This window comes from Candida albicans, chromosome 5, assembly GCF_000182965.3.
Source record: "Candida albicans SC5314 chromosome 5, complete sequence".
NCBI lineage: Eukaryota > Fungi > Ascomycota > Pichiomycetes > Serinales > Debaryomycetaceae > Candida > Candida albicans.
In genome coordinates, this window is record NC_032093.1 from 398,265 (window position 1) to 424,459 (window position 26,195).

A 26,195-nucleotide genomic window follows, 5' to 3' on the forward strand; every position below is an offset into this window, starting at 1 on the left:
TCTTCGTTCAGAAATGACACGCATGGTCTGAATGTAATTGTTTGAACAAGTTGCACGATCGCCCAATATTACCAGAAGTATAAGCTGATCGTGCGGTGTGCGACATCTTGAAAATTCTAAATTATATCACCTCTTACACTTAAGATTCACCTGAGCTCAAGCGACAAAAAATCGCCTACGACATTTTAGGTTCTGTAAATCTGGTGTAAGCTAACATAAGACTGATTCCTCCACGTCCGTCATATTTAACTGTGTCGATTCTGGTTCAAAACCACAAACGGCGTTTGACATCTAATTAGATAATCTGGCTTCTTCTAAAAATTCATTAAAAATCAATTATGCAATCGTTTTGCTTCTTTGAACACGTGTGCACTTAATACAATTATTCCCAATGTGTGCCAACAATTGAAAATTAATTACAGGTATACTGAAATCTCGATTTCTAATCTAAACTAAAGATAAATATATAAAGAAGTACATTAAATTGCAATATATCAAAAACGAATTAAGTTTCTTCATGTTTCTTGAATGCTGGTATTTCAAATTTCTCATCATGTTTTTGACCAGGCAAAATTGGTGCAATACTTAACACTTCGTCTGTCAAAACTTCTGGGTTGCTTTTCAAGTCAAATTTCTTGTAAATGACATACTCTAAATCTTGTAATTCGACTTCTTTTTCATTAACTGGTCTGAAAAATTTAGGATGAAATTCTACCCCATCATCAATTCTCTTCTTTGCCAAATTACGCTGTTCATCTTCGACTGCAAACTTCTCTTCAGTTGCAACTGTATGATCTCTTCTGGCAAGTGCGTCAATTGTAGGTTTCCAAAGTTTCCTTGACTCATATTGACCTTGTTCTTCCAATGGTCTGACTCTTGGCTTTACTGGAACAGAACTCTTTGTATCAACCAAAACCCTTTTTTTACCTGTCTTAAGATCCTTGATTTCCATGACCTCGTTCCATTTACCTGTTATTTGGTACAACACTTCAGAAGTTTTTGAATTCTTTATAACACCTTCAATTGCATCATAAGTGCCACTAATAAAACCCTTGGTTTTGAAATCAATATCTGCTTCGAGACCAGTCTTTCGACATTTCACGTACATGTGGTCGCCCAACTCCATTTTCATTTTGCCAAAAAGTATTCCTCGACAATAAACATTTGGTTGGTTCATTTCGTACACTTCGTTCTCATGCTCCCCTAATGTAAGGTGGGCCCAACCTTCCATCATTGCAGCTGAAGAATTACCCAAAAATCTAGACTTAGGAATAAGAATTCCATCAACTTTAATTTTAGCCTCAGGAACTAAATAAAAGTAAGAAGACTTAGGTGGATGGTGGGAAACTTGTTCTGAAATATAGTAAGCCGAGCAATCATCCGAAATATTCTCCCAATAGCAGTTGAAAGTTTCTCCTAATACTGGATTCAACGGTTTTTTAACTGCCTTTGGTGCAATATGCCAGCTTGCCAAATACCACGCAAGAACTGAAACAAACCTTTCGACATCATCTGAAGTTCTGTTGGCCTTCAACAACATGTCTGGAATTTGAAAAAAATTGGTAATCCTCTCTAACATCGATTTCTTCTCTAAAATAAAAGTTGGTAGAGTAATTCTTGACAAATCCATTCCTGGTCTCAACTGAGCAATGATTCCCATAAGAATTGACTGTCCCTCGTTATCCATTTCATCGATATCATCGGTATCATCAGTATCAGCTCCATTGACCACATTAGATTTGACAGCTGCTTCATGACCAGTCAACTCTTTAAGTTTGAGTTTTTCTAATTTCGATGTTAAACCCATGGTGAACTTGACTTCGTACTGAATACAGATAAAAAACAACAAATCTCAGGGAGATTTAATGGAAGGGGGGAAAAAATGATTTTTTGTTTGCTCTCTGCGATCAGCGACCAGCAATTTAATTTTAATTCTCATTATGAATGTGAACCTAAAAATCTGAGAAGGTGTATTTGGTGAATTCATAGTATATAACTATCAATGATGTCAATTGTTTATGGATTATAAGTAAAGGCTACTTTTTGTTAAATAAATATTGTATTTTTTGAAAAATTAGTAAGTCTCCTTAAGAACGATAAATACTAAAGAGTTAGAATTAGATGCCGGGTAAAATATGGTCGCATTTATTTTATTTATGATGAACAATTCAAAAAATTTTAAAGAATACAACACCGGTTCTATGCGACAGTCATGAACAATCAAGCATACGGTGTTACACCTCCTATATCTGTTGCCAACTCTACTCCTAAGGAAAACGAACTTAATGATCTGTTAATAAAGGAATTGAAATCAAGAGGCTCGTTTGAGAGTGAAACTGCCACGAAGAAAAGAGTGGAGGTGTTAAATATTCTTCAAAGTATGACTGAAGAATTTGTCTACAAAGTTTCTATAAAGAAAAACATATCGGAAGGAATGGCAAGGGATGTGGGTGGAAAAATATTTACATTTGGTTCCTATAGGTTAGGGGTATATGGACCAGGTTCAGATATTGACACTCTAGTTGTTGTTCCTAAACATGTTTCCAGAAATGATTTTTTTGAAGTTTTCTATGAACTTCTTAAGGGAAGGAGCGAGTTAGAGGAGATAGCACCAGTTCCTGATGCATTTGTACCTATCATTAAAATTGAATTTGCGGGAATTTCGATTGATTTAATTTTTGCTCGATTAGATATACCTAGAGTACCTAGAGATTTAACTTTAGATGATAAGAACTTGCTTAAGAACATAGACGAAAAGGATTTAAGAGCATTAAATGGAACAAGAGTAACCGATGAGATATTACAGTTGGTTCCAAAACCGACAGTTTTTAAGCATGCGTTGAGGTGTATTAAAATGTGGGCTCAACAGCGTGCAGTCTACGGTAACATCTTTGGGTTTCCAGGTGGAGTTGCCTGGGCAATGTTAGTTGCCCGGATTTGTCAACTATATCCTAATGCAGTGAGTGCTGTCATCGTTGAAAAGTTTTTTCATATTTATTCGCAATGGGCATGGCCCCAACCAGTGTTGTTAAAGCAAATTGAAGATGGTCCGCTACAAGTGAGAGTGTGGAACCCAAGGTTGTATGCCCTTGACCGTCAGCATAGAATGCCTGTGATTACCCCGGCATACCCTTCAATGTGTGCTACCCATAATATTACTAGTTCCACTCAAAAAGTTATATTAAGTGAATTTCAAAGAGGAATTGAATTGATGAATGACATAAACGTTGGCAAAAAGTCCTGGTCTGATTTGTTAGAGCGACACGATTTCTTTTTTAGATACAAATTTTATTTGTGTATTGTTGCAGCAACTAGATCTACCTATGCTGAGCATTTGAAATACAGTGGGATGGTGGAAAGTAAATTGAGGTTATTAGTACAAAAATTGGAGTTGGTAGAGGGTATTGAGCTAGCACATCCATATGTGAAGTCTTTTGAAAATGGGTACTATTGCGACAATGCTGAAGAAGCACATGAAATTATGAACTTATATGGTACCCTGAAAGGAGATGACAGAGTAAAGGGGGTTTTGCATGCGGAGAACAATGACAACAATAAAGAAAATGTGGAAAATAAAGTTGAATTACATATGACCAAGTTATTTATCGGATTAAAGTTAGACTTGAGTAAGGAAGGTGAAAAGAAATTAGATATTCAATATCCTTGTGCAGAATTTTTCAACATATGTAAAGGCTGGCAAGATTTTGATTCAGAAAAGCACTTTATTCAAATTAAGAATGTGAAGCTTTATGATTTGCTGGATGATGTTTACGTGGATGGGGAAACAAGACCTATAAAAATTGCGAAAAGGAAGAGGGCTGTTTCTAAAAATGAGGGTAAGAAAAAGCCCAAGAGTGTCGGAACAGTAAGTGCAGCTTAAAACTTGTGAGACTACTTTTCATTTTTCTTCTTGGTATTTGCATTATATTCTGTTTGATATTTATAGAAGGTTCCTAGGGTAACTATTTTAAAAAAAAACTCATAGTAATAGATTAATTTTGTATCGATTAAGTATATAGATTAATTAGCGATGATATAACAGGAGATAAAAAGAGATATCATAATTAACATTATTTTAGAACCTTTACCATCACTACTGAGTTTGTTCGTTTTAGTATTTATGATGGACGTAGATTCATTGAGCTTGACAAATATGATGTAAAGTATTTTAGGGTGGACTCTCTAATTTAATGGTAATGAAATAGCTGTGGTTGGCGACATGAGGAAACTTTTGTTTGACCGTAACATTTAAAATCCTTAACAGATGTTGTAATACAGCAAATAAGGGAGGCATGACCAAAGAGTCTATAGGTACATACAAAACTGGTTATTGTAGCAGGACAATGAATGAGAAACAAAACTTTATATTTACATTTGATTGTAAGACATTGTAATTCTGTCATTATAGTATTTCTATTATATAATATGAAATAACACTTCATAAGCAAAAAAAAAAAAAAAGCTAGTATAAGATACGAATAAATAAGCATATAATAGTAGTAGTAAAACTTTCATCAATTTTTATAATATGGTTTGTTTAACACCAATAATTCCATAACCGTTTGTACAATGGTTTAGCTTTATTGGCGGCTTTTTCTTCTTCAATTTCTGCTCTTATAAGATCCAAATCAAAGGATCTTCTGCCACTATCTAAATCGATATCTTCCAATTTGACACATAATTTCCAATTTCGAGTGTATAATTTATGGCCAACATAAAAGATTAAAATGACAACTGCTCCCAAATAATTTTGGAAAAAGTTTTCGGCATTGGCTTTACCTTTACTACCCAAGGGGAACAATGCTGTCCAAAATTGAATCACCAAAACCACACATAAAAATATCATAGAATAAACTGATCCCCAAACTCCAGTTAATGCTGTAAAAGTCAATTCTTGTAAGGAACGACCTTGTTTTCTTAAAGCTAGCCTGAATCGGACGTGACATAATCCAATGTTAAACCATGAGAAAATGGTAGCAAGACCAGCAACACTCAATAACCAATTAAAGATAGTTGCTTCGTCATGATAAGCAGAAAGGAAACATAACAAACCAAATATGGCTGACATTACCAAACCACCTAATGGACGACCTTTTCTATCAACATAGGCAAATATCTTGGGACCTAAACCTTGAGCACCTAAACTTTGAATAGTTCTTGAACAACCATATACTGCCAGGTTCCCCACGGATAAAACCGATAATAATATACAAGCGTTGAAGATTGATGGTAATGCATAAATACCTCCATTTTTAATGGCAATGACAAATGGAGATGCACTTGTTCCACTTGCTCCTAAAAGTTGAGGGGAATTAGAAGGAACTAATAATCCAATAAAAGTTAATGATAAGAAATAGAAAAGAAAAATTCTCCAGAAAACTTGTCTAATGGCTTTAGGTAAAGATTTTTGAGGATTAGCAACTTCAGCACTGGCTAACCCCACCATTTCTGATCCGGCCATAGAATAAGAAGCGGTAACAAATGTGGTTGCTACTCCTTTAAACCCATTAGCAAAAGCACCATCTTGTTTCCAATACTTATTACCAATAAATTCATGAGTGGGGCCACCTCCACATACTAATACCACTCCCAATATTATGAACCCAACAATGGCAATTATTTTAAAAATTGTAAGATACATTTCAGCGTCACCATAATATTTGACACCAAAGATATTAATGACAACAATCAACACATAAAATATCGCCACCCAACTTGCAGGGTTGATTTCATCGTTCCAATATGTAATACACATGGCTGCTGCAACTAATTCCAATGGTAAAACAATTAACCACATAATAGCATAATTCCATCCCACGGCAAACGCCCAAGAAGAATCAACAAACATATTAGCATAAGTAGAAAAGGCACCATTAACCGGGAATGCAACACATAATTCACCTAATGAATGAATAATACAAAATACCATGGTCCCCGTTATCCCCCAAGCAATTAATAAAGCAGCAGGACCACCTTGATGTAAAGCACCTCCACTACCTATCAATAACCCGGTCCCTACTGATCCTCCTAAGGCAATCATTTGTACATGTCGATTTTTCAATTCACGTTTTAATTCTCCTTGTTGATCTGGTCTAAGCAGTTTTTCTATATCGTAGTTATTAGCAACATCATTGTGATGTGGGGATGAAGCTGATAATGATGACGTTGACGATGATGACGACGCTAGTGGTTTTTGTTCTGGTGGTTTAAATGAATCTTTGAATGCTTGCCATTTTGAAATAGGTGTGGTGATAACATCTGGTGACATATTAGTTGATGATTCAGGACTATTCTGAAGCAGGCCAATGTTGAATTCATCTTTCTCTTTAGTAGTCATTTTTTCTTGCAAATGATATATAATAGAAGCAACCAAAGTGTTATTAAGTGGGTGGAAAGGGTGAAAAACGATAAAGAGGAGGGAAAGAAAGAAGGAAGGAAGGAATACTAAAACTTAATATTGAATAATGAAAACTCTGGAGAGTTATTAACTCCAAAAAGTAATAGGGTGACTAATCAGAGCAGCGTATAATAAATGACAAGAAAAAAAAAAATTTTCAAAACTTGCGGCATTTTGCAGTCATTGCTAATGGTATTGAACACCCTCTGTTTAAAGAAGAAGGTTACTAGATGTAAGTTCAACTACTAGTTGAATAGAAGGAAAGAAACTGTAATGATTCTGGACATATACTGTACTTGTCGAGTTTGATTTGTTTTCTTTTGAACTTAATTCAAACTGTCATTTGATGTTTTGAGGTTGTTATGTACTTTACAGTATAAAAAAAAGAAACAAAAGTAAAGTGAAGTGAAAAAACGCCGTTTAAAAAAAAACTCGTCGTGTGATTCGTCCACATAGATTTGATATTATAAAAAATAAAATAATATAAATATCAACGTTGATAAAGATCAAACAAATTGAATGAAAACTATCTTGGTTGCAAAAGTTAACCTGTTGCATATCACAATTGTATCAAAAATAAACTCTGGGGTAAAAAAGAATTTATTAAATTCGTTAATTAAACAAATGGTAAGGCATTACTTGGAATTTATCCAATCCAAAGAAAGGAAAAAAAAAATTTTCTTGCTCACTACCGAAGTAGGTGTTTTGTCATGTGCTTTATTGTTGGAAAACTGATTTGTGTGTACATAAGGAACTATAGGTCACGTTTTTACCTCGGAACAAGTGCGAATTAGATCACCAAACCGCTTATTCACGGGAAAAATCAAAAGTTGAGCCTCACTAGTATCTGTTTTAGGAAATAAGTATTAGTGATTTGCTTCCCGAGAGAAGGCTCAACTCAACTTATATTCTCTAGTAAGCCACAGTTAATTGAGTAAGAAGAAGAAGACTCAATTGCTGTATTCGATACATGATGCAACCGAAATAAGGAGAGATGAAGGGCTGTATATATTTTTATGTTTCTAGCATGTGAACATTATACAAATGTTATGTGAATTTAAAGAGGTATTAACGAGGTGAGTAGAATTGCTTTGGAGTATTATTATTTTAATTAAGTGATTGAGTATGTGAAATACTGTTGGGTTCAATTCAGAGGACTGGATATGTTGACCAAGATGGGAAATAATTTGCTTTTTTTTTGTAAAGATTTTGCCTAAATTTGGAGACAAATTTAAAACGTTGAAACTAGTCAGAATTGATGATCAATTGTGAATGATGCATACAATGCCAATCAAATGAATAACCACACAAGTATTGTTATTTGCGGAATTAAGGTACTATATTTGTTTAAGTCCATCTGTTGTAAGAATTAAGTTGAACTCAAACTCGGGGAAAGGAGGAATGGCTATATCAATGACAGCAACTCCTCTTGCAATTCTTCTTTTTTTTATCTTTTACTTCGTTTTTTTTCTTTCGGACCGATATCTCTTCTGCTTGATCTAAACTTTCAATTTGCCACATGGATTTGTAACAAAATCAAAATTCTCTAGGAATGGTCCATCAACGTGTGATTAATACTGTTTTGTGTATTTATAGAATTTTATATGCCTAAAATCGTTGTTATTAGGCATTTTATCAACAAACAGAAGTTGTTAGTATTATTAAAATCGACTTTGTGATGTACTTCTCTATTGCGCAATAACACATGCTCATAATAGCACACTTAAATGTAAAATTTATACCTTTCGCATGAGTTCACATGAGACGTCAAAATAATAATAATAATACTAATTCGTTTCAGCCTTATTTATTGTTATTGCTGTTGGGTAATTAATACCCGAAGATCACAAAGATAAACTCCAGAATATTACAAAAGAATCAGCACCACCAAGAATGTAGTCCAAAACAAGTACTTCAAACCATTGCTATTTACGGCGTGTTCGGTTTAGTTTGTTCTTCGTTGTGGCTTTTTTCTGAAAAAAAATATTCTTATTTTTCAGGCAACTGGCGCAAGGGCTTTTGTTGGTGAATTTTGTAATCAAGATTCAGTATTACAGGGTGAATTATATTAGTACATATGGTCCAAAGACTTGTCCTTAACACATAACATATATCGATTTCTTGGTAGTTCCAGTATAACGCCAAGGCAGAATCATCACCATGGCATCTATATTTCTTATCATTGCTGTTCTTGTTATAATTAGTTTTTCTTTTGTTCACAATATAAGATTAGTTTAGATTTAAAACCCATTGCCATATACACTAAATTAATCCAATGCGGTTCAAATTAAAATATGCAATAATAGGAATTAAAAGTTCGGCTGAAATAGACTAGCAAAAATTAGAATAGCTAATGTTTATCAAATCAAAAAGAACGTATACAAACTAGCAATCATCAATTGCGCAATGGAGGTTCTTTTTTAACTATGAAGAGTACTAATAATTAGTTTGCCTTTCCAAATTGGAATGACTAAATAGATGTTGGGCGAGTGACACAACCAATATAGTAAATCTGAGTTAAAAACACGTCAATCAGTTGTTTTGCCAAGAGGGGGAAGGAGAAGAGGGTTATGAACACCAAGAAGAACTAAAAGTTAGTGTTGTTTGTTTGTTGGTTTGAAGTTATTGGAGGAGGTGGAACAGGAAGAAATGGCAATTTTGGTTTGTGCGTGTCTTTAGTAACAAAAAAAGAATGAAGAAAAATCTCAAACTTTTCTCTCTCTCTCTGTTCCAAGGGGTTTACAATTATTTTTTTTAGTTTCTGTTGTTGTTGTTCTCAACATCATCATCCAAATTTCTATACATATATTATACATATAAATAGTAGAGTAGAAGGAGAAAGAAGGAATTCTTTATTAAATAATTTAAACCTCCCTCCCTCCCCCTCCCAAAAAAAAAAAAAATTAATTAAAACAAACCCTTTGAACATATTATAAAATAGATTAAAGATCCCCTTTCCTTTTATTTTTTACAAATCAAATTCATAATCATCATTACTCATCATCATCACTTTCAATCAATCTAATACTATTTTATATTAATTCATATTCACCAGATTAGATTTAAAGATTTTATTAGTCAGCGTCCAAATTTTCTTTTTTTTTTTGGTATTTCCGATTACACATTTCCACCATCGAGATCAGTATTAATACGAGTTTGAATTTAAATTCGAGTTTTTTAAAATCTATAAAGTAACGATATATTGTTATTCTTAAATTAGTATTTTTTTTTTGGTAGAAGATCCAGTTCACTTGCCCTTTTTCATTTTATTTACCCATTAAAATAATGAATTTTAAGACAGAAAATTCAACAACACCAAATGGTGATTGGTCTCAAAGTAAAGCATTTACCAACTCAGGCTCATCATTCCCTGTTTTAAACGGTACTTGTGAATTAGATCAAGAAAACCTTGCTTTGTCGAATAGTGGTCAACCTGAAAGTATATTTACTCAAGATTCAGGATTACATGGTATTGACGTTGCCGCTCCACTGGATATAACTGATTTGAATAATCAATCTGGTTACCAATACAATAATAATCTTGCTCATGATTTATATTTTACTGGATCAATGGAAATGCCTACAACACAACATCCTTACATTACAAATACTAATAATCATTTATCATATTCAAATTCTTCGGAGGAGTTTTCTCCTATCGGCAACAACATGTCTCCTGACTCTACAGGAGGAGCAAATTCAAATAATTTTACTAGTGGCAATAAGAGAAAAGCCAGTAATGAATCTTTTTCACCATTATCGGGTCATCATTATGGAACAGAGTCTGGTAATAATAATAATAATAATGGTACAAGCAGATCAAGCCAATACTCTAGTCATAAATCTAGGAAGAAATTATTGGATGAAAAAGATGCTGCTTTGATTGCTCGAGATGATTCTGAATTGACTGAAGAGGAATTACAAATGAAACGTAAGGCACAAAATAGAGCTGCTCAACGAGCATTCCGAGAACGTAAAGAATCTAAATTGAAAGAATTAGAAGCAAAATTATTGGCTAGTGAAGAAGAACGACAAAAATTACTTGATGAATTAGAACAGATCAAAAAGCAAAATATTTCTATTGCCACTGAAAATGAAATTTTGAAACATAATGGAATGGGAAACATTAATAATGATGTTCAAATTGGTAATTTGAGTAGTTATGGCCGTTTACAAGTTGATAAATTCAATTTCCCCAAGACTCAAAAAGATTTTATTGAACATGTATTACAAGGTACAAACCATCAATTGAAAGATGAAAATAAAGATAAAGTATATAATGATAATCAAGGACATAAATTATTAGCCCTTGGTGCCGTTTGGGATTATTTACAAATTAAAGCTGAAGAAGCCGATTTGGATTTTAATTCCATTGATTTCAACGATGTAATGGAAAAATTAAAAGGAAATGAAAAATGTCATGGTTATGGTCCAGCATATCCTCTTGAATTAGTTAATGAGGCAATTGAAAGTAGTTTGAATTGAACCAAACTAGACCTTACGGTTTAAAAGAGGGAAAAGAAGAAGAAGAAGACAACTTGCATATTTCATATATTAGAATGAAAAGTCCAATTGAGTATATTCACAGGTTAATTATTGTTTTTTTTTTCTTTTTAATTTACTTGATTAGATTCTTATTTTGGTTTGGAAATTTATTCAGTTCAGTTACAATTTGTGGTTTGAGTTTGTTTTGTTTGTTTATTTTGTTCTTGTTCTTGTTGGTATTTTGCTATATAGATCAAAGTACAACTGCATTTTAGTCTTTTGCATTTACTTATTTAGATATTACTTCATATTGCTTTTATTTAGATTGATTTTGTTTAACAGTGAAAGTTTTTATTTTTTTTTGTTTAGAGTTTTTATTAAGAGTTTGTTTAAAGTGTTTGTATTATACAATATTTAAATTATAATAATTATCCTATAAATTTCAAAGTCAAAAGACAGATCTTAAGGTCTAATTAATAACTCTCTATGGCCTTCTGTGTCAAATTGTTGTCGTTTGATAACAAGTTTGGAACGGTAATGGTTGAAATTAGAAAAGAAAAAAATTACACATGGTAGCAGCTGATGTATAGAACTTTCTAGCAAAAAAAAAAAGAAAGAATTTTTTTTTTTCTTCCATTTTTCAAATTTGAGAGATCGAAATAATTTCCTTGAATTTATTAAAAGGGAACCCCTTCCCGAAAAAACTAAAACTAAAACTTCCACCCAAATATCAAATAACCAACTTATCATTCCAACAGATAATATTCCCACTTCAATAACAATGACAACAGCTGACGAATACAAAGCAGAAGGTAACAAATATTTTGCTGCTAAAGATTTTGAAAAGGCGATTGAAGCATTCACTAAAGCAATTGAAGCATCACCTGAACCAAACCATGTTCTTTATTCAAATCGTTCTGGATCTTATGCCTCTTTAAAAGATTTTAACAACGCATTAAAAGATGCTCAAGAATGTGTCAAGATCAATCCTAGTTGGGCCAAAGGGTATAATAGAATTGCTGGGGCTGAATTTGGTTTAGGTAATTTTGATCAAGCTAAATCCAATTATGAAAAATGTTTGGAGTTGGATCCAAATAATGCCATGGCTAAAGAAGGTTTAAAATCAGTTGAATCTGCTTTAGCATCTGGTGGTGGTGATGACAAGGATTTAGGATTTGGTAAAATTTTGAATGATCCTAATCTTTATACTAAATTGAAAAATAATCCAAAAACAAGTGAATTTATGAATGATCCTCAATTTGTTGCTAAACTTGAACGTCTTAAAACTAATCCACAATTGGGTAATCCTGATATGTTTAGTGATCCAAGATTATTGACGGCTTTTGCTGCTTTAATGGGTATTGACATGGATTTACCAAATATGGGATTCACTGCTCCAAACGAATCACAATCCAATGCATCAGAACCAAAACTGGAACCAAAATCAGTACCAGAATCTAAACCAGAACCAAAAGCAGAACAAAAGGAAGAAGAATCAACCTCAGCCAAAGATGAAGACACTCCAATGACTGATGCCCAAGACGACACTAATGATAATGATGCCAAAACCCAAGCTGACAATGCTAAAGCTGAAGGTAATGCCTTATACAAGAAACGTCAATTTGATGAAGCAATTGCCGCCTATAATAAGGCTTGGGAATTACATAAGGATATCACTTATTTAAACAATCGTGCTGCTGCCGAATATGAAAAAGGTGATTATGATGCTGCTATTGCTACATGTGAAAAGGCCATTGATGAAGGTAGAGACATGAGAGCTGATTATAAATTGATTGCTAAATCATTTGCTAGATTAGGTAATATTTATTTGAAAAAAGATGAATTACCCGAAGCAGTGAAAAATTTTGAAAAATCTTTAACTGAACATCGTACCCCTGATGTTTTAAATAAATTAAGATCAACTCAACGTGAAATTAAAACTAGAGAATTAAATGCTTATATAGATCCAGAAAAGGCTGAAGAAGCAAGATTACAAGGTAAAGAATATTTCACCAAAGGAGATTGGCCAAATGCCGTTAAGGCTTATACTGAAATGATTAAAAGAGCACCAGAAGATGCTAGAGGATATTCTAATCGTGCTGCTGCATTGGCAAAATTGTTATCCTTTCCTGATGCTATACAAGATTGTAATAAAGCCATTGAAAAAGATCCAAATTTCATTAGAGCTTATATTAGAAAAGCTAATGCTCAATTGGCAATGAAAGAATATAGTCATGTCATGGATACTTTAACCGAGGCAAGAACTAAAGATGTTGAATTGGGTGGTAAATCAATTCATGAAATTGATGAATTAATGAATAAAGCTACTTATCAAAGATTTCAAGCCATTGAAGGTGAAACTCCTGAACAAACTATGGAAAGAGTTTCTAAAGATCCAGAAATTGTTCAAATTTTACAAGATCCAGTAATGCAAGGAATTTTAGCTCAAGCTAGAGAAAATCCTGCTGCTTTACAAGATCATATGAAAAATCCTGAAGTTTATAAAAAAATTAATATGTTGATTGCTGCTGGTGTTATTCGTACCAGATAACCAGATAAAAAGTAACTAATAAAAACCCCCTTATAATTCACATTTGGTTTATTTACACAAGTTGTTGAAAAGTTTCTTTTTTTTCTATTTTTGGTGTCATATAATTAGTTAGCATATACATAGGCAAATATATATATTATATATATCAAACTGAAACATAGTTACAAATGTTCCCACATTATAAATATTATTTTTGAGTTCTTTCACTGTTAAATAATTGGCCCGACCAGCCCCCCCCCCCTTTTATTAGTTATAAAATATATCAGGAAAGTTCAAGTCACCCACATAATTCTCTTCAATCATTTCTTCTAAACTAGTAAAGTTTGAATTGAATCGATTACTAAGAGGCTGTTCCTGTTGCTGTTGTTGTTGCTGCGACTGTTGTTGATATTGTGATGGTAGTAGGGACTGTTGTGGTGGAGGAGGTGGAGGAGTAAAAAATGGTGGCTGTTGTTGCTGTTGCTGTTGTTGCTGTTGCTGTTGCTGCTGCATTTGAGCTGCATTAATGACACTAATAGCCTGTGGATCGAATGTTTCTGACAATTCCTTATCATTAGGACTTCCATTTCTTTTCGTCACTGAGCCAATTGCAGCATCAAAATGTTTCATTTGAGGATGTACTAGATAAGAGATTTCAAGAGGTTTTCCACCATTATGCGGAAAATCTTGTGTGTAATCAAACTGGTGGGAAGATACCGAATTTCTTTGATGAACCATAGGTGGTTGGAAAGAAGTCGATGATGATGATGAGTTCCCATATAGAATACCACTTGATGATGACAGAGATTCCAATGGCGTACTACTCATTTGATTGCTAGTAGCATCATCAGCAGCATTGGCTTGAGTACGATTGGGTTTCTCATTAGACTTTATCCAAAATGGTCGAAATAACTTATTTAATGCTTGATAAGTTTTGCTTGGGTCGAAACCTAAGTTTTCATTGAAAAAAAATTCATGAAACGTTTCCTCCAATCGTAAATGATTATGCAAATTCTTATACTTTTCATAAAACATATTCCGTGTTTCTTCTTTTGCAACTTTAAGATACAATTTTAGAATACATCGAGTATAAATATCGTAGACATATCGCTGTAATGAAAATCGACTTACCTTGAACGACTGGTTCTCGAATGCTAAAAACGAATAGGAAATGTCAATTAATAAATCAATGTCTGATATTACTTCTGGACTTTGCGGGTCTTCAAGACACATACTTCCAAGATAGACAAAGGCAGCAAATATAGAATAACTAAACCAATTTATAAGAATAAAGTCTACCTTTTTTTCTGCTAAATTTCTGGCGATATATAGTATAGTTCTTGCTGATCTATTGGCAATGTTTCTGTGATATAAGCATTTATGAGTCAAAAATTTATTATCCATATCTTGAGGGAATTCTTGCAACAGTAATCGATTAATTGTCAAAAGGTGTGAAAAATACTCGAATTGAATCATCAACGTATTCTCATAACCATTATCTAGGTTCAACAAAATTTCTGAGTTTATTGCTGAATTTGATAGAAATCCTGGCTCATCATAAAATAGTATCGCCATGGGCCCAGGCAAATCACTGCACAAATCTTTCATTTCTGAGTTCAACTCATCCACAAAAGTTAGTATAGTTGACAACGTTTTTTTTTGTGCTTTAGATGAATATAACAATTGATAGGATTTAACCCTTATTTTGGATAGAGAGTGCATGGTATAAGAAGCACAAATATGATTAGCTTTAGTCTCCTTTATTTGGTTGATTGTTAATGCATCAATAGGAGTATCAGAATTTTTAGCAGACTGAATTAAATTCCAATTTGATTTAATTAGAGCCTTAGTAGTGGCGTCATCACCACTAAAACTCATCATATCTTCATCACCAATATCTAAAGCGTAACCTTTTTCGAAACAATATTGAATGTGCAAATATTCGCAAAACCACCAAAGGATTCTTCTTGTTCTCTGCTCTTCCAAACCCATCTCTCTATAGGCTTCACTTCTGTGTAATCCAAGCTGTCGAGCATAATGCATAACCGTAGAAACGGCTAGAAACGTAGCGTGCAGTATAGGCACGGCAAAATCAAAATACATTATCAACAAAACAAACGCTGTTACAGTGGAGAATCCTTCACCTATAACACATAATCTGCGGTGATAAAAAATCATGGAATAAAAGCATTTGAAATTGATCTCAATTAACTGCTGGTTTGATAATGAGCAAGAATACTTGGGTTTATCGGTATCTTTAGTATTGTTACGATCATCAATCAACACTGAAATACAAATACCAACGGCAGCAGTCATTAGTAATAACTCACTCCATAAAAAGCTTCTTCTGCGTGAGCCATTTTGATCTGGTTCTTCAAAATAAGTTTGGAATAATTTGCGTATGTCGTCTCCCTTACATACGTAACTAACTAGAAAAATATCGTCATAACAAGATAAAATCTCCAATGGTATCTTTGCATTAGCAAAAGTGTTGTCCATAAGGTCATTTCGCCGATTAATTCTGGCTTTAATTGGTTGAGAAATGGTGTCAAGGAACGCCTGGATATATAAATCGTTTACTTTGGCAATATCTTTGAATACCTCTATGTCTTGGTTACATTTGCTAAGCACAGGCCTGAATAGCCATTCGACGGATTTCTTGCAGAAAATGTTAATTACACTATGTGAACCATGAAAATTAGATTCCACTTTGGGATCATGCTTCTCGTCGTGTCCATTGGCACTCTCCTCCCTAATCTCCTTCGGTAATTGGAGAGGGCTAGATTTATCTGTCTTTGCTTCTTTTCCATTTGGGACATTTGATCCCGACACAGGGCTTAAAGTCGATGTGTTATCATTGGTACCAATTCCAGCTGCTAATTGGGCAAGAATGCCTTCAATTTTGGACAATCTTTCATCAAGAGCTTTGTTTTGCCGGTCCCTGTTCAGCTTGCTCTTCAGAGATGTTGATTTCTTCTTTTTCAGAATTTTGGGTTTCTTTTCATCGTCCACAGCATATTCACAATTACCATTATTTGATTGTAGACAATTAAGACAAGGTTGACAACCATTGCATTTCACTTTTTTCTTTCGACAATACTCACAGGCTTTTGAAATTCTTGTACGTTTCTTTTTAAGGATAGGTTTTACTTCTGATGATGACGATGATGATTGAGTAATTGTGCTGTTTGAGCTCCCTCTACTAGGAAGTGAAGGGTTTTGAGCATTGTCTTCAGGTATTAAGGGATCATTGACTAGCACTTGTTTTTCGTGCGATTGTATATCATAAGCAGGATCCATAATATTAAACTATATTTAAGGCTGATGAGAGAGTGTGTGCTTTTTTTTTTCTCTTCTTCCCTAATCAAGTGTTACAGGATCTATTAACAAAAAAGTAATAGTGAAACAACAATGGAAAATGGGTTTATTGAATTTGGTGGTTGATGGTTCCTTGCTTATTTTGCTCTCCAATATTCGACAGTCTTGTTATTTGGGATATTTTGCAAAAAAATTTGCTCCTGTTGAAATGTTCTTTTTATTTGTCGTTGGATGACGAAAGAATTATTGAAGAAAAGAAAAACAACAATAATAGATTAAGGAGGAAGAAAATGGGAAACAATATAAATATTTTCAACACTGGAAGTAATTTCAATTGATAACAACAAAGAATCAATGAAAGAATACAATGAATAATTAAAAGTAAGAAAAGAAATATTTCCAACACAAAACTTGTTTGTTTTTTTTTTTTTTACGGATATTGAAAAACATTTATACAATGAAGAGGCTAATGACCAATTCAGGTTTAAGAATTTGTAAATCATGTTATCAAAATTTCACCAATTACTGAAATTGCCTTGAGGAGGAATAAGAAATAAAGTTTTTTCCATAAAATTTATTTTAACATACTTTGCATTTAGGAATTGTACATTAGTTGAAAATGTGTTTTTGTATGAGTTAAAGGAGTGGGAAAGAGTGACTAATTGCACAAACTTCACTAATGTCGAAAAGTCCTGGAATAGAAATATGCATGCACTCAACACAGGTCATCACATCTACATGGAATAGTATTTGATATTTAATTTTTTTCTACCCGAGAGGCATCAAAGAAATATTACTTCTTGGTGTTAATATGTACGAAATTTCATTTGGAATTGTCAAGTCAACTCAAACTCAACTGCCAAATGGAAAATAATTCCGAAAGTTTGTCTTTAAAATGGAAAAATGAAATTTTCAATGCTCAACAGACTCTGAACGGATTTTCCCAAAAGTATATTCTGTTGGGAAAGGGGTGAGTATTGCTGTTTCCCATTGATTATTCATCAACTTTTTCTTTAAATATGAATATATGCAAACATTAAATTTAGTACATGGTTTCTTTTCTTTTTGTTTTTTTTTTGCCCCTGGTGAAATTCCGAACCTAATAAATACTAGGTTGCTCTACCCATAATGTATCCAATTTCCGGTTGGGTATATGAATATAAAGTCTCGGATATAGTTTTTTTTTCCTGATTTCCGGAAATCTTATTCTTTAATAAAGTCATCTTCTTGCTTACAAAGTATTGGACTCGGGGTTTTCCGTCCAAATTGCAAATGAAATTTATTCACAACAATTTTACTCTCAAGACATTTCTTCCTTTGATAGGAAAAAATATATGAAACAATAAATATTTACAAAGATATACATTATACATCGCTTTCACCAATTACAACTCTTTTTTAACCCTTAAATCCCCAAATTATTGTCAAAGAAAAAATTGGGTAAATTATTAAATTGACTAAATGGCAAATTTACAGCCGAATTATCAATCAAATAGTCATTGAACAAATCATAATTTTCATTCATCATCAGTTGATTTATCGATGTTGATGTTGCTGGTGAACGACCTGTGCTTTCATTGTTGATTATATTTGACAACGAAGCATTATAACTTGGTGACTGAGCATAGCAAACTTGAGGCTCTCCAGTTGAGTTTGACCCTGTATTAATATTGCTATTATAAGTATTATTGGTGATTGTAGGAGAGGGGTTCATGTTATTTTGGCCATGATTAGTACTATTATCTCGTAAATTGCAGCTGCTGGTGTTCCTGCTACCACAACCACCAAATGGTGAAGCACCAACCAATGCAATCATTTTGGACGTGAATTCCGCATGGTTTTGGAAAATATCAGGGAATTTCTCTTCAGCTTCTTGTAAATGATTTTGTAAAGCTGGATTATTAGCCAAGATTTCCACATTATTATGAAGTTCATAAACTTTGATCACTACTCTCAACATTAATCTAACAATCAATTCAATGGCAACAATTTTGTTCACACATATTGTACTATTTTGTTGTTTGTCTTGACTGTCATTAGAACTATTCCATTGTTTACTACTTTTAAAAAAACTTAAAGAAGTTTCAATCAATAGATTCAAATTGGTTCCTGACTCTGGTAATTGAGGATGGTTTATAATTGCTGCCACTAATACAAGATATGCTGCCACGGGGAAATATATTGCCCAATTATAGAAAAGTGCTGAGGCACTTTCTCTATGCCAACCCTTAATCAACATAAGAATAGTTCTTGCTGAATCCAATGAAAGATTTCTAAATTTTATTACTCGATCATCAAATTTGGAATCTTCGGTAGCAATCATTAATGGATATCGATTAATAATCATTAAATGCGAGAAAAAAGTCAATTTCATAGCAAGAATCGTGTCTCGCCTAATTGACGTGCCAGTACTTGCTTGAACTGAGGTGAATTTTGGATCATTGTAAAATCGAGGTTTGGCCTCATCTGCTAAATACATTGCCAACTCAAACATGTCAGCATTCAATTTTTCTAAAGTATTGGATATGGAACTGAAATCGCGTTTTTCAGCGGATGCAATAAATAAATCATGATAAGAATTTGACCTTATTCTTGATTGTAACAAGGCACAAAATTGGAAATAAAATGGATCATCAAGTATATCCCCCAGTTGAATGATTTTCAAAATATCTAAACAAATAGAGTCAGATCCACTCAAATCTAACAAACTAGTAGATATTGTGTGGCAAACAGGACTATACATTCTGTCCTTTGGTGATAGTGGTCCATACTGTTTTAATTGAGTAATAACTCGTAATAAGTCTTCATCACTATTGGTAGTGACATCGTTGGTATTGATTACTGGAGGTTTACCGGATTTAAAAGAAAATTCAATATCGAAAAAATAACAAAACCACCAAATCTTACGTCTTTTCGTTGCCTCTTCTAGATCTAAATTATTATAAGTTTCTGCTCTATGAAGACCAATTTCTTGGGCGAATCTAATTGTCACGGTAATAATTGTATAGTTGAAAAAACTCGTCAACCAATTGGATTCAACATAAATAATAAACATCAACAATGCTTCTACTGTTTCTAGACCTTCACTGATAACACTGATTCTATGATAATAAAAAATGGCACTATTCTCCAACGAATTCTGTAAAGCTATTAATCTGTTTTTGTTATAGTCACCCAAAAGATTTGCTGATGCTGCAGAATAATTGCTACTAGTTGAAGAAGCAGGGGTGGTAATCCGTTCTTCACTAAAATCATCTTCAGTTAAACAACTCAAAGAAATTAATAATATAGATGTCATTAAAAGTAATTCCGATAGTTTGAATCTCCTTCGCTTGGTAGCAATTGGTTCAGCAAAATTGTTATAGTAGGCAGCAAATAAACTTCTCACTCTTGATTCATCAACTAAAATATTGATCATACTTGTTTCTTCATAATATAAATCAATCAATTTTGAAATTAATTTTGAATCAGTAGGGAATGGACTTTCTAATAATTTTTTCCTTTGCAATTTATCCACTACGGGAGGATCAATCCATTTCATGATATATGGTTTTAACTCTGAATGAAACACTAAAGGTAAATTCCTTATGGGGGTCAAATATTCTTCACCGTATGAACCTAAAGTTTTTTCCATCCAATCTAATGATTCCCGAGAGAAAATGCAAGTAATTGAATGAGTACCAACAAATTCATCCCAATTTCTCAATTTCAATAATTCGTTGGCATCTTTAACACGATCTTTCAAATTTTTGTAACTATGTGAAGTTTGTTGTTCTTCACTATCAAATGCACTTTTATTAAAATCTTCTGAAGGAGTGGGCGATAGTGAATTATTATTGAACATGGAAGAGTTGGAATGGTTATTTCTTATTGCTTGTGTCATAAAGTTTTGCAGGAAGTTCTCTAAAGTATGCATCATTCTCGACATTGAATTTTCAATACGACTCAATCTCGATTCTAGATCACTTGATTTGTTGTCATTTATGCCGAAAGTAGTATTCTCTTGTTTTTCAGTCTTGATATTAATGCTATTCCCACTAAATGTATCGTTGTATTTCCTTTTCGAAACTCCGTTGCTATTGGCGGTTGATTTATTGTCTTGTTTAGTTGGTTTCAATTTCTTTCTCACAGGTCGTTCAGTGAAATGACAATTACTAGTGTTTTTAGCTTGAATACAATTCCCACATGGATAAGACCCATTGCATTTAATTTTCTTTCTCCGACAACTATCACATGCCACTCTTATTCTTTTCCTATTAGTATCGTTAGGGTCATTCCCTGTGAGTTCTTGTTGCTTTGTCAAGTTGTTAAAAGTTGAAGGGTGAGTTCCCAGTGACAGTGAAGTGTCCATTATTTATGAGAGAAGGAGAAAGGCTCTATTTCTTTTCTTGGAGTTTTTTCTTGGCTGAAAGGGAATCTGAATTTATTTCAACCAATTATCAAAACTAAATTAAGCCAAAGGTGAGGAGGTGGTGGTGGTGGTGAAAGATAGATATGGGAAAGGTAATTTAAATGAATTGAGGAGAACAACAGAATAGAGAGGGTTAAAAATATTATTATTATTATTGATGTTGTTGTTGATTATTGAATAGGAAGGGAGTTGGAAATTATATATTCAAAATGTTATTAGTAGTAGAATTATTATAATAAAAAGTACTTGAAATAAAGTGAATGAAGTAAAATTGATTTCTTTTTATATACCAACCAACTGAGAAGATTTTTTTTTTCTGGGTGCCTTTTCTTCCCACTTTATTATATGTACTGCGTCCCTTTAATAAAGGGGGTGGTGCTATTCGACAATCTTATTGTTTTTAATTTCTAGTTAATCAAAATTATCCACTTCTTCTTACATTGGTATATTACTGATTTGGAAGCGCTAAAAGAAGGTAGAACCGTCATTAACAATTTCAATTTCACTTTCACTTTCAAATGTTGTTAGGGTTAAATAAATTTGTATATACCGAAACAATGGACTAAAACCAGATGAAACTAAACTTGGACTGGATAAATCACACATGCTTCTTCTTTTCATCGATAGATATATCAGATTCACTATTGTTTCCCCTAATTTTAAATGGTAGTATTTACACTATTGTCCCAATCAAAACCGCTATAATCTGTCTACGTCAATAATTTTTCTTATCTATTGTTGTATTTTTGTTTGCACGAGAGATGATAATTTAATGCCACGTTCCAATACTAGTGTTGATAGGTTTATTGAAGAATAAAAAAACACAAGAGTATGAGATCGAGAATCAAAGTCTAAGTTTAAACCCTTGTGCTTTTGCTTTTACAATTGTGTTGATATTTAATTGTTGGTACTCCTGCTGTTGTTGCTGCTGCTGAAGCTACCACAATTTTTATCTTCGTGTGATTTTGCATCATCTCCGAAACGGAAGTGCGGAGCACGGAAGAAGCAACGGAAAATAAAAAGTAAAAATATCCGGAATTTTCAATTTGCCTTCGCCACTATTTCCATTGTATTCTTCGCTTTTGGGGTCACAAGAAAGAGATATTTCAACTAATATTTCACTTACGATAAACATAATGCTTAGCTGGTCCTATGAAAGTTTCTTATCATTGTCTCTGTATATTGACTAATTCATAGTCATGCATTTGTATTGTAAACAGTAATCTACAATGAAGTTTTATGAAACAATAAACAAGAAATCAACATATTGTGTAGAGTTCACAGCCACTTTTAATACTTTCTTATCCACAAACCTTTTTTGGCTAAAGTTTTACGAAAGGTAGTATTTATATAAACTAAATTGTTCAATTTTATTTACTACAAACGAGTTGTGCTTCTCGTTAACATCAACTTGAAATTACATTAAATGTAGTCCGTGTAAACTGCTAATCTACCGTCTCAACGTGAATTGACTCTAAGATATACCTTACTCAAGTGTAAATTCAAAACCTCTTCCAGCATTATATATTTTGCTCATTAAATCCTAAAGACGGTGAATTGAAAAAGTCTGGCAATTCATTAAGCTCACTGAATATCATATTATTAAATGTTTCATCACTCATAATATTCTCAAAGTTTATGTTACTGAATAAATCATAGTTACCATTCATTAACATCATGTTCCCATTATCAATATTCAACATACCAGGTGTATTCATAAATGATTGTGGTAATGACGTTGAATTTTTAACATCAAGATCCATTTTTTGATAATCACTGTCTATAATTGTATTGCTGCTACTGGTGCTACTGCTGCTGCAACCTATAGAGCTTGATCCATTCTCAATCATGTTAGAATGCTGGTTTGCATTCTCATTATTAGAGTTTCTCTCTGACATCAAAGAAATAATTTGATCTTGTTGATTGGCAAACACTTCGGGGAATAATGTAAACATGGAGTTAATATGATATTCCAATTCGGGTATTTTCTCGTATAAGTCAACTTTTGCTAAGTTCTTTAATGCGTCAATTAATACTCGCAATAATAATCTTACCAAAATATCATATATCGATCTTTTGTTGTCAATTTTATTATTACATCCTTCCAGTCTAAAAAATGATATTGCAACGTTAGCAAGTAACACTGAGTTATCAACAGCACTGGGTTCACTTGGGAATACTAAACAATTACCAAGTAAACTGCAAAATGCTGCCAATGGGTAAAATGATAATGCGGAATACATTCGTTGAGAAATTTTTAACAGGCCAATATCCTTTATCAATTCCAACATAGATCTAGCTCCAGCTAATGATTGATTGCCATACGGTATCAAGCGAGAGTCGTTAATACCGAAACTCTTCACAAATGGTACTCGGTTTATGGAAAGTTGATGAGCATATTGTGATAAAAGTAATTCAACTTTAAAATAATTGAAACAGCCCTCACTTAGGTTTAAAGGATTCTTAACAGTGGTGCTATTAGGTGATGATATCGTTGTTGTTGCTGCCAATATTGGCAGCATCAAGTTGGTCAATATTCTTAAATCGTAATCAAACTCATTGACAAATGTCAATGCTGCTTGAATATTGATATTCGTCGGCAATTTCGAATATATTTTAGCATAACTTTTAGCTTTAATTCTTGATAAAATCAATAAGAAGTAAGCAAAATAATATTCACCACCATGAATCTGACTATTTAAAACAATGTCATTAGCATTTTCCAAATACTTGCCATTAAGAAATAATGTTGTGGGCACCGACATGAAAAAGTCATCAACTTCAGTTAATGTAGTGACATCGTCCATATCGATTAAGATTGGCTTACCACTCTTGTACGTTATATCAACCCCCTTATATTCACAAAACCACCATAATTTTCTTTTTAAAGTAGCTTCAACTCCATTGTCATTGTTTAGAGTTTCCACTCTATGTATACCCAGCTCCTTGGCATACCTAATCAAAACACTGGTTATGCTGTAATTCACATGAAAATCAGTGACAAAGTTAATTTCAAAGTAAAGAATGAGCAATGCCAACCCTTGTAACGATCGAATTCCATCACTATTTCGTGAAACCTTACCATATGCACCCATAGCATTTAGGAATAGTTTGTTTAGTAATTCACTTTGTAAATAAGAGACTGATTTCGTTGATAAATTTGGATACTCAAGACTATCAATGACATCATCTCTTGAAATATTGGCCAAACATAGCACAAGAGCAATATTCATAATCAATAAATCACTATAAGTAATATTGCCTAAAATGGCTGCATCATTTCGTTGTGCTCCATAGAAATAAATTTGAAATAATTCTCTAATTGTAGACACATCACACAAGAATGGTGCCCAATAGAGGTCTTTATAATATTTATCGATTATTTCAAATATTAATGACTTTTCCAAATCGTCAAATTGTCGTTTTTTATCAGTTTCTACGTCTGGACCATTTAATAATTTTGTCGATTTCTGCACCGCATCATTTAGCGATAATGGAACGTGTCTCAAGGGAGCAAAAATATCATTCATATTGTTAGCATTACTTCCTTGAACTCGTGATCTTAACCACTCAACCGCACGGCCAGATATGGAAAAGAAAAGGGCATGAGATCCAAAATATTGCATTAATCGATTTTTAATATTGGAAACACAGCTCTTCTCTGCTGGTGCTAACATATCTCTTAATTTTCTAACCTCATTATCATTAGAGCTCTTTGTATCAATCTGTTTGCTATTTTCATCGTTATGGTTATATTCTATACTGCCATCGCTATTATTTTTATCATCACTGTCATCACCCTCGTGGGCTTCTTGAAGATCATTCTCCTCATCGTCTCCGTTATCACTGGAATTGCTTGAAGATCCGTTGTGTTTTTCTCTACTATCATTATTGCCATTTGTGAACGAACTAGATTGTAATTCCTCTGATAACTCAGATTTGACATTGGGATCCAATTTATCAACCAATCTGCCTAATAAACTCTCCAATACATTAATACGAGAAGTCAACTGTCGAATTGTTGCTGCACTTGTTGTCCGTGCTTTTCTAATTGCTCCATTATTCTTGTTTTCAGCACCAGCAGTAGGTTTACGTTGCGTCCTTTTCCGCTCTTTTTGAACAAACGTATAAGTACAGTTCCTATTTTTATCTAAACATTTGGAACATGGCTGTTCTCCATTACATTTTGATTTCCGTTTGCGGCAGTAATCACAAGCAACTTTAGTACGAAGTCGTTTTTCACCATCTTGAGTGTAAACAGGATTAAGTGTATCATTAACATCCAGCATTTTTAATTAAAGCAACTATTTGTCAGTGTGAAGCTTGGTTGACTTTTATCTGTTTGATATTTTGTATCAAGAAAATTTGTTTTGGGAAAACTTTTTGATATTAGTTCATACAACGGTTAAACCTTTTAGTTCAAGAAAAGATGATTCCATACGTCAAAACAAAATAAAACCGATACAGTCTTTGGATCGTAAGGAAGTGAATATGAAATAACGATTTGAGACCCTTTTGCTCTTCAATCTATCGTTCTAGATGGCAAATTCTAGAAGAAGAATAGCGAAAGGGAAAAAAAAAACAAGACCTTTTTAAGGTGGAGACCAACGGATAGGTCGTGTCGCGACCCATTCTCTTAAGCCGAAACTGGACTTATTGGAGTCAACCATCAAATCATGAAGGTATGTCATAGGAAACTAAGAACATTTTATACAGAGAGTTTTCTGATGAACTAAAAGATGGAGAAAATATTCAACAGCATACCAGACTGGGTTGATGCTTCCAGCTGTTATAAACAAAGAGCTAGAAGTGAGGGTGGGACAGAGTACAACTAATTTGTACATTGAGTGTTCTCTTTCTTCATTAATTCCTATAATATAAGGGCCACTATATAATTGCCATTTCCATAAACTGCTTTTGGATTTCTCTGGTTTTTTAGATTTTTCAGATATAGATGTGCTAAAACTATCACTTGATGATACAAATTGTTGTTACAACCCCACCCCCACCGAAACATACAGACAGCAGTAGCATAAATAAAAACCAAAAATATA

At 33.2% G+C, this 26,195-nt stretch overlaps 8 protein-coding genes across 8 annotated transcripts; 3 read left to right on the plus strand and 5 right to left on the minus strand. All coding sequences in view use genetic code 12, as the record gives it.

Moving 5' to 3' along the window:
* Positions 1–505: 505 nt before the first annotated feature.
* OBPA (oxysterol-binding protein related protein) lies at positions 506–1,807 on the minus strand (the record flags this gene model as incomplete). Its single annotated transcript, XM_709521.1, has 1 exon — positions 506–1,807. The coding sequence occupies one exon, from the start codon at positions 1,805–1,807 to the stop codon at positions 506–508; it is 1,302 nt and encodes a 433-aa protein (XP_714614.1).
* A 405-nt stretch (positions 1,808–2,212) lies between these two features.
* PAP1 (polynucleotide adenylyltransferase) lies at positions 2,213–3,880 on the plus strand (the record flags this gene model as incomplete). The annotated part of the gene is made up of 1 exon (XM_709520.1): positions 2,213–3,880. One exon carries the CDS (start codon positions 2,213–2,215, stop codon positions 3,878–3,880), a length of 1,668 nt encoding a protein of 555 aa, XP_714613.1.
* Positions 3,881–4,537: 657 nt separating this feature from the next.
* HIP1 (Hip1p) lies at positions 4,538–6,337 on the minus strand (the record flags this gene model as incomplete). The annotated part of the gene is made up of 1 exon (XM_709518.2): positions 4,538–6,337. The coding sequence occupies one exon, from the start codon at positions 6,335–6,337 to the stop codon at positions 4,538–4,540; it is 1,800 nt and encodes a 599-aa protein (XP_714611.2).
* A 3,345-nt stretch (positions 6,338–9,682) lies between these two features.
* Positions 9,683–10,882, plus strand: FCR3 (Fcr3p; the record flags this gene model as incomplete). Its single annotated transcript, XM_709517.1, has 1 exon — positions 9,683–10,882. One exon carries the CDS (start codon positions 9,683–9,685, stop codon positions 10,880–10,882), a length of 1,200 nt encoding a protein of 399 aa, XP_714610.1.
* Positions 10,883–11,663: 781 nt separating this feature from the next.
* On the plus strand, positions 11,664–13,433 carry STI1 (Hsp90 cochaperone; the record flags this gene model as incomplete). The annotated part of the gene is made up of 1 exon (XM_709515.2): positions 11,664–13,433. The coding sequence occupies one exon, from the start codon at positions 11,664–11,666 to the stop codon at positions 13,431–13,433; it is 1,770 nt and encodes a 589-aa protein (XP_714608.2).
* Positions 13,434–13,679: 246 nt separating this feature from the next.
* HAL9 (Hal9p) lies at positions 13,680–16,712 on the minus strand (the record flags this gene model as incomplete). Its single annotated transcript, XM_709514.1, has 1 exon — positions 13,680–16,712. One exon carries the CDS (start codon positions 16,710–16,712, stop codon positions 13,680–13,682), a length of 3,033 nt encoding a protein of 1,010 aa, XP_714607.1.
* Positions 16,713–18,135: 1,423 nt separating this feature from the next.
* TAC1 (Tac1p) lies at positions 18,136–21,081 on the minus strand (the record flags this gene model as incomplete). The annotated part of the gene is made up of 1 exon (XM_709512.2): positions 18,136–21,081. One exon carries the CDS (start codon positions 21,079–21,081, stop codon positions 18,136–18,138), a length of 2,946 nt encoding a protein of 981 aa, XP_714605.2.
* Positions 21,082–22,661: 1,580 nt separating this feature from the next.
* On the minus strand, positions 22,662–25,430 carry ZNC1 (Znc1p; the record flags this gene model as incomplete). The annotated part of the gene is made up of 1 exon (XM_709511.1): positions 22,662–25,430. The coding sequence occupies one exon, from the start codon at positions 25,428–25,430 to the stop codon at positions 22,662–22,664; it is 2,769 nt and encodes a 922-aa protein (XP_714604.1).
* Positions 25,431–26,195: the final 765 nt, after the last annotated feature.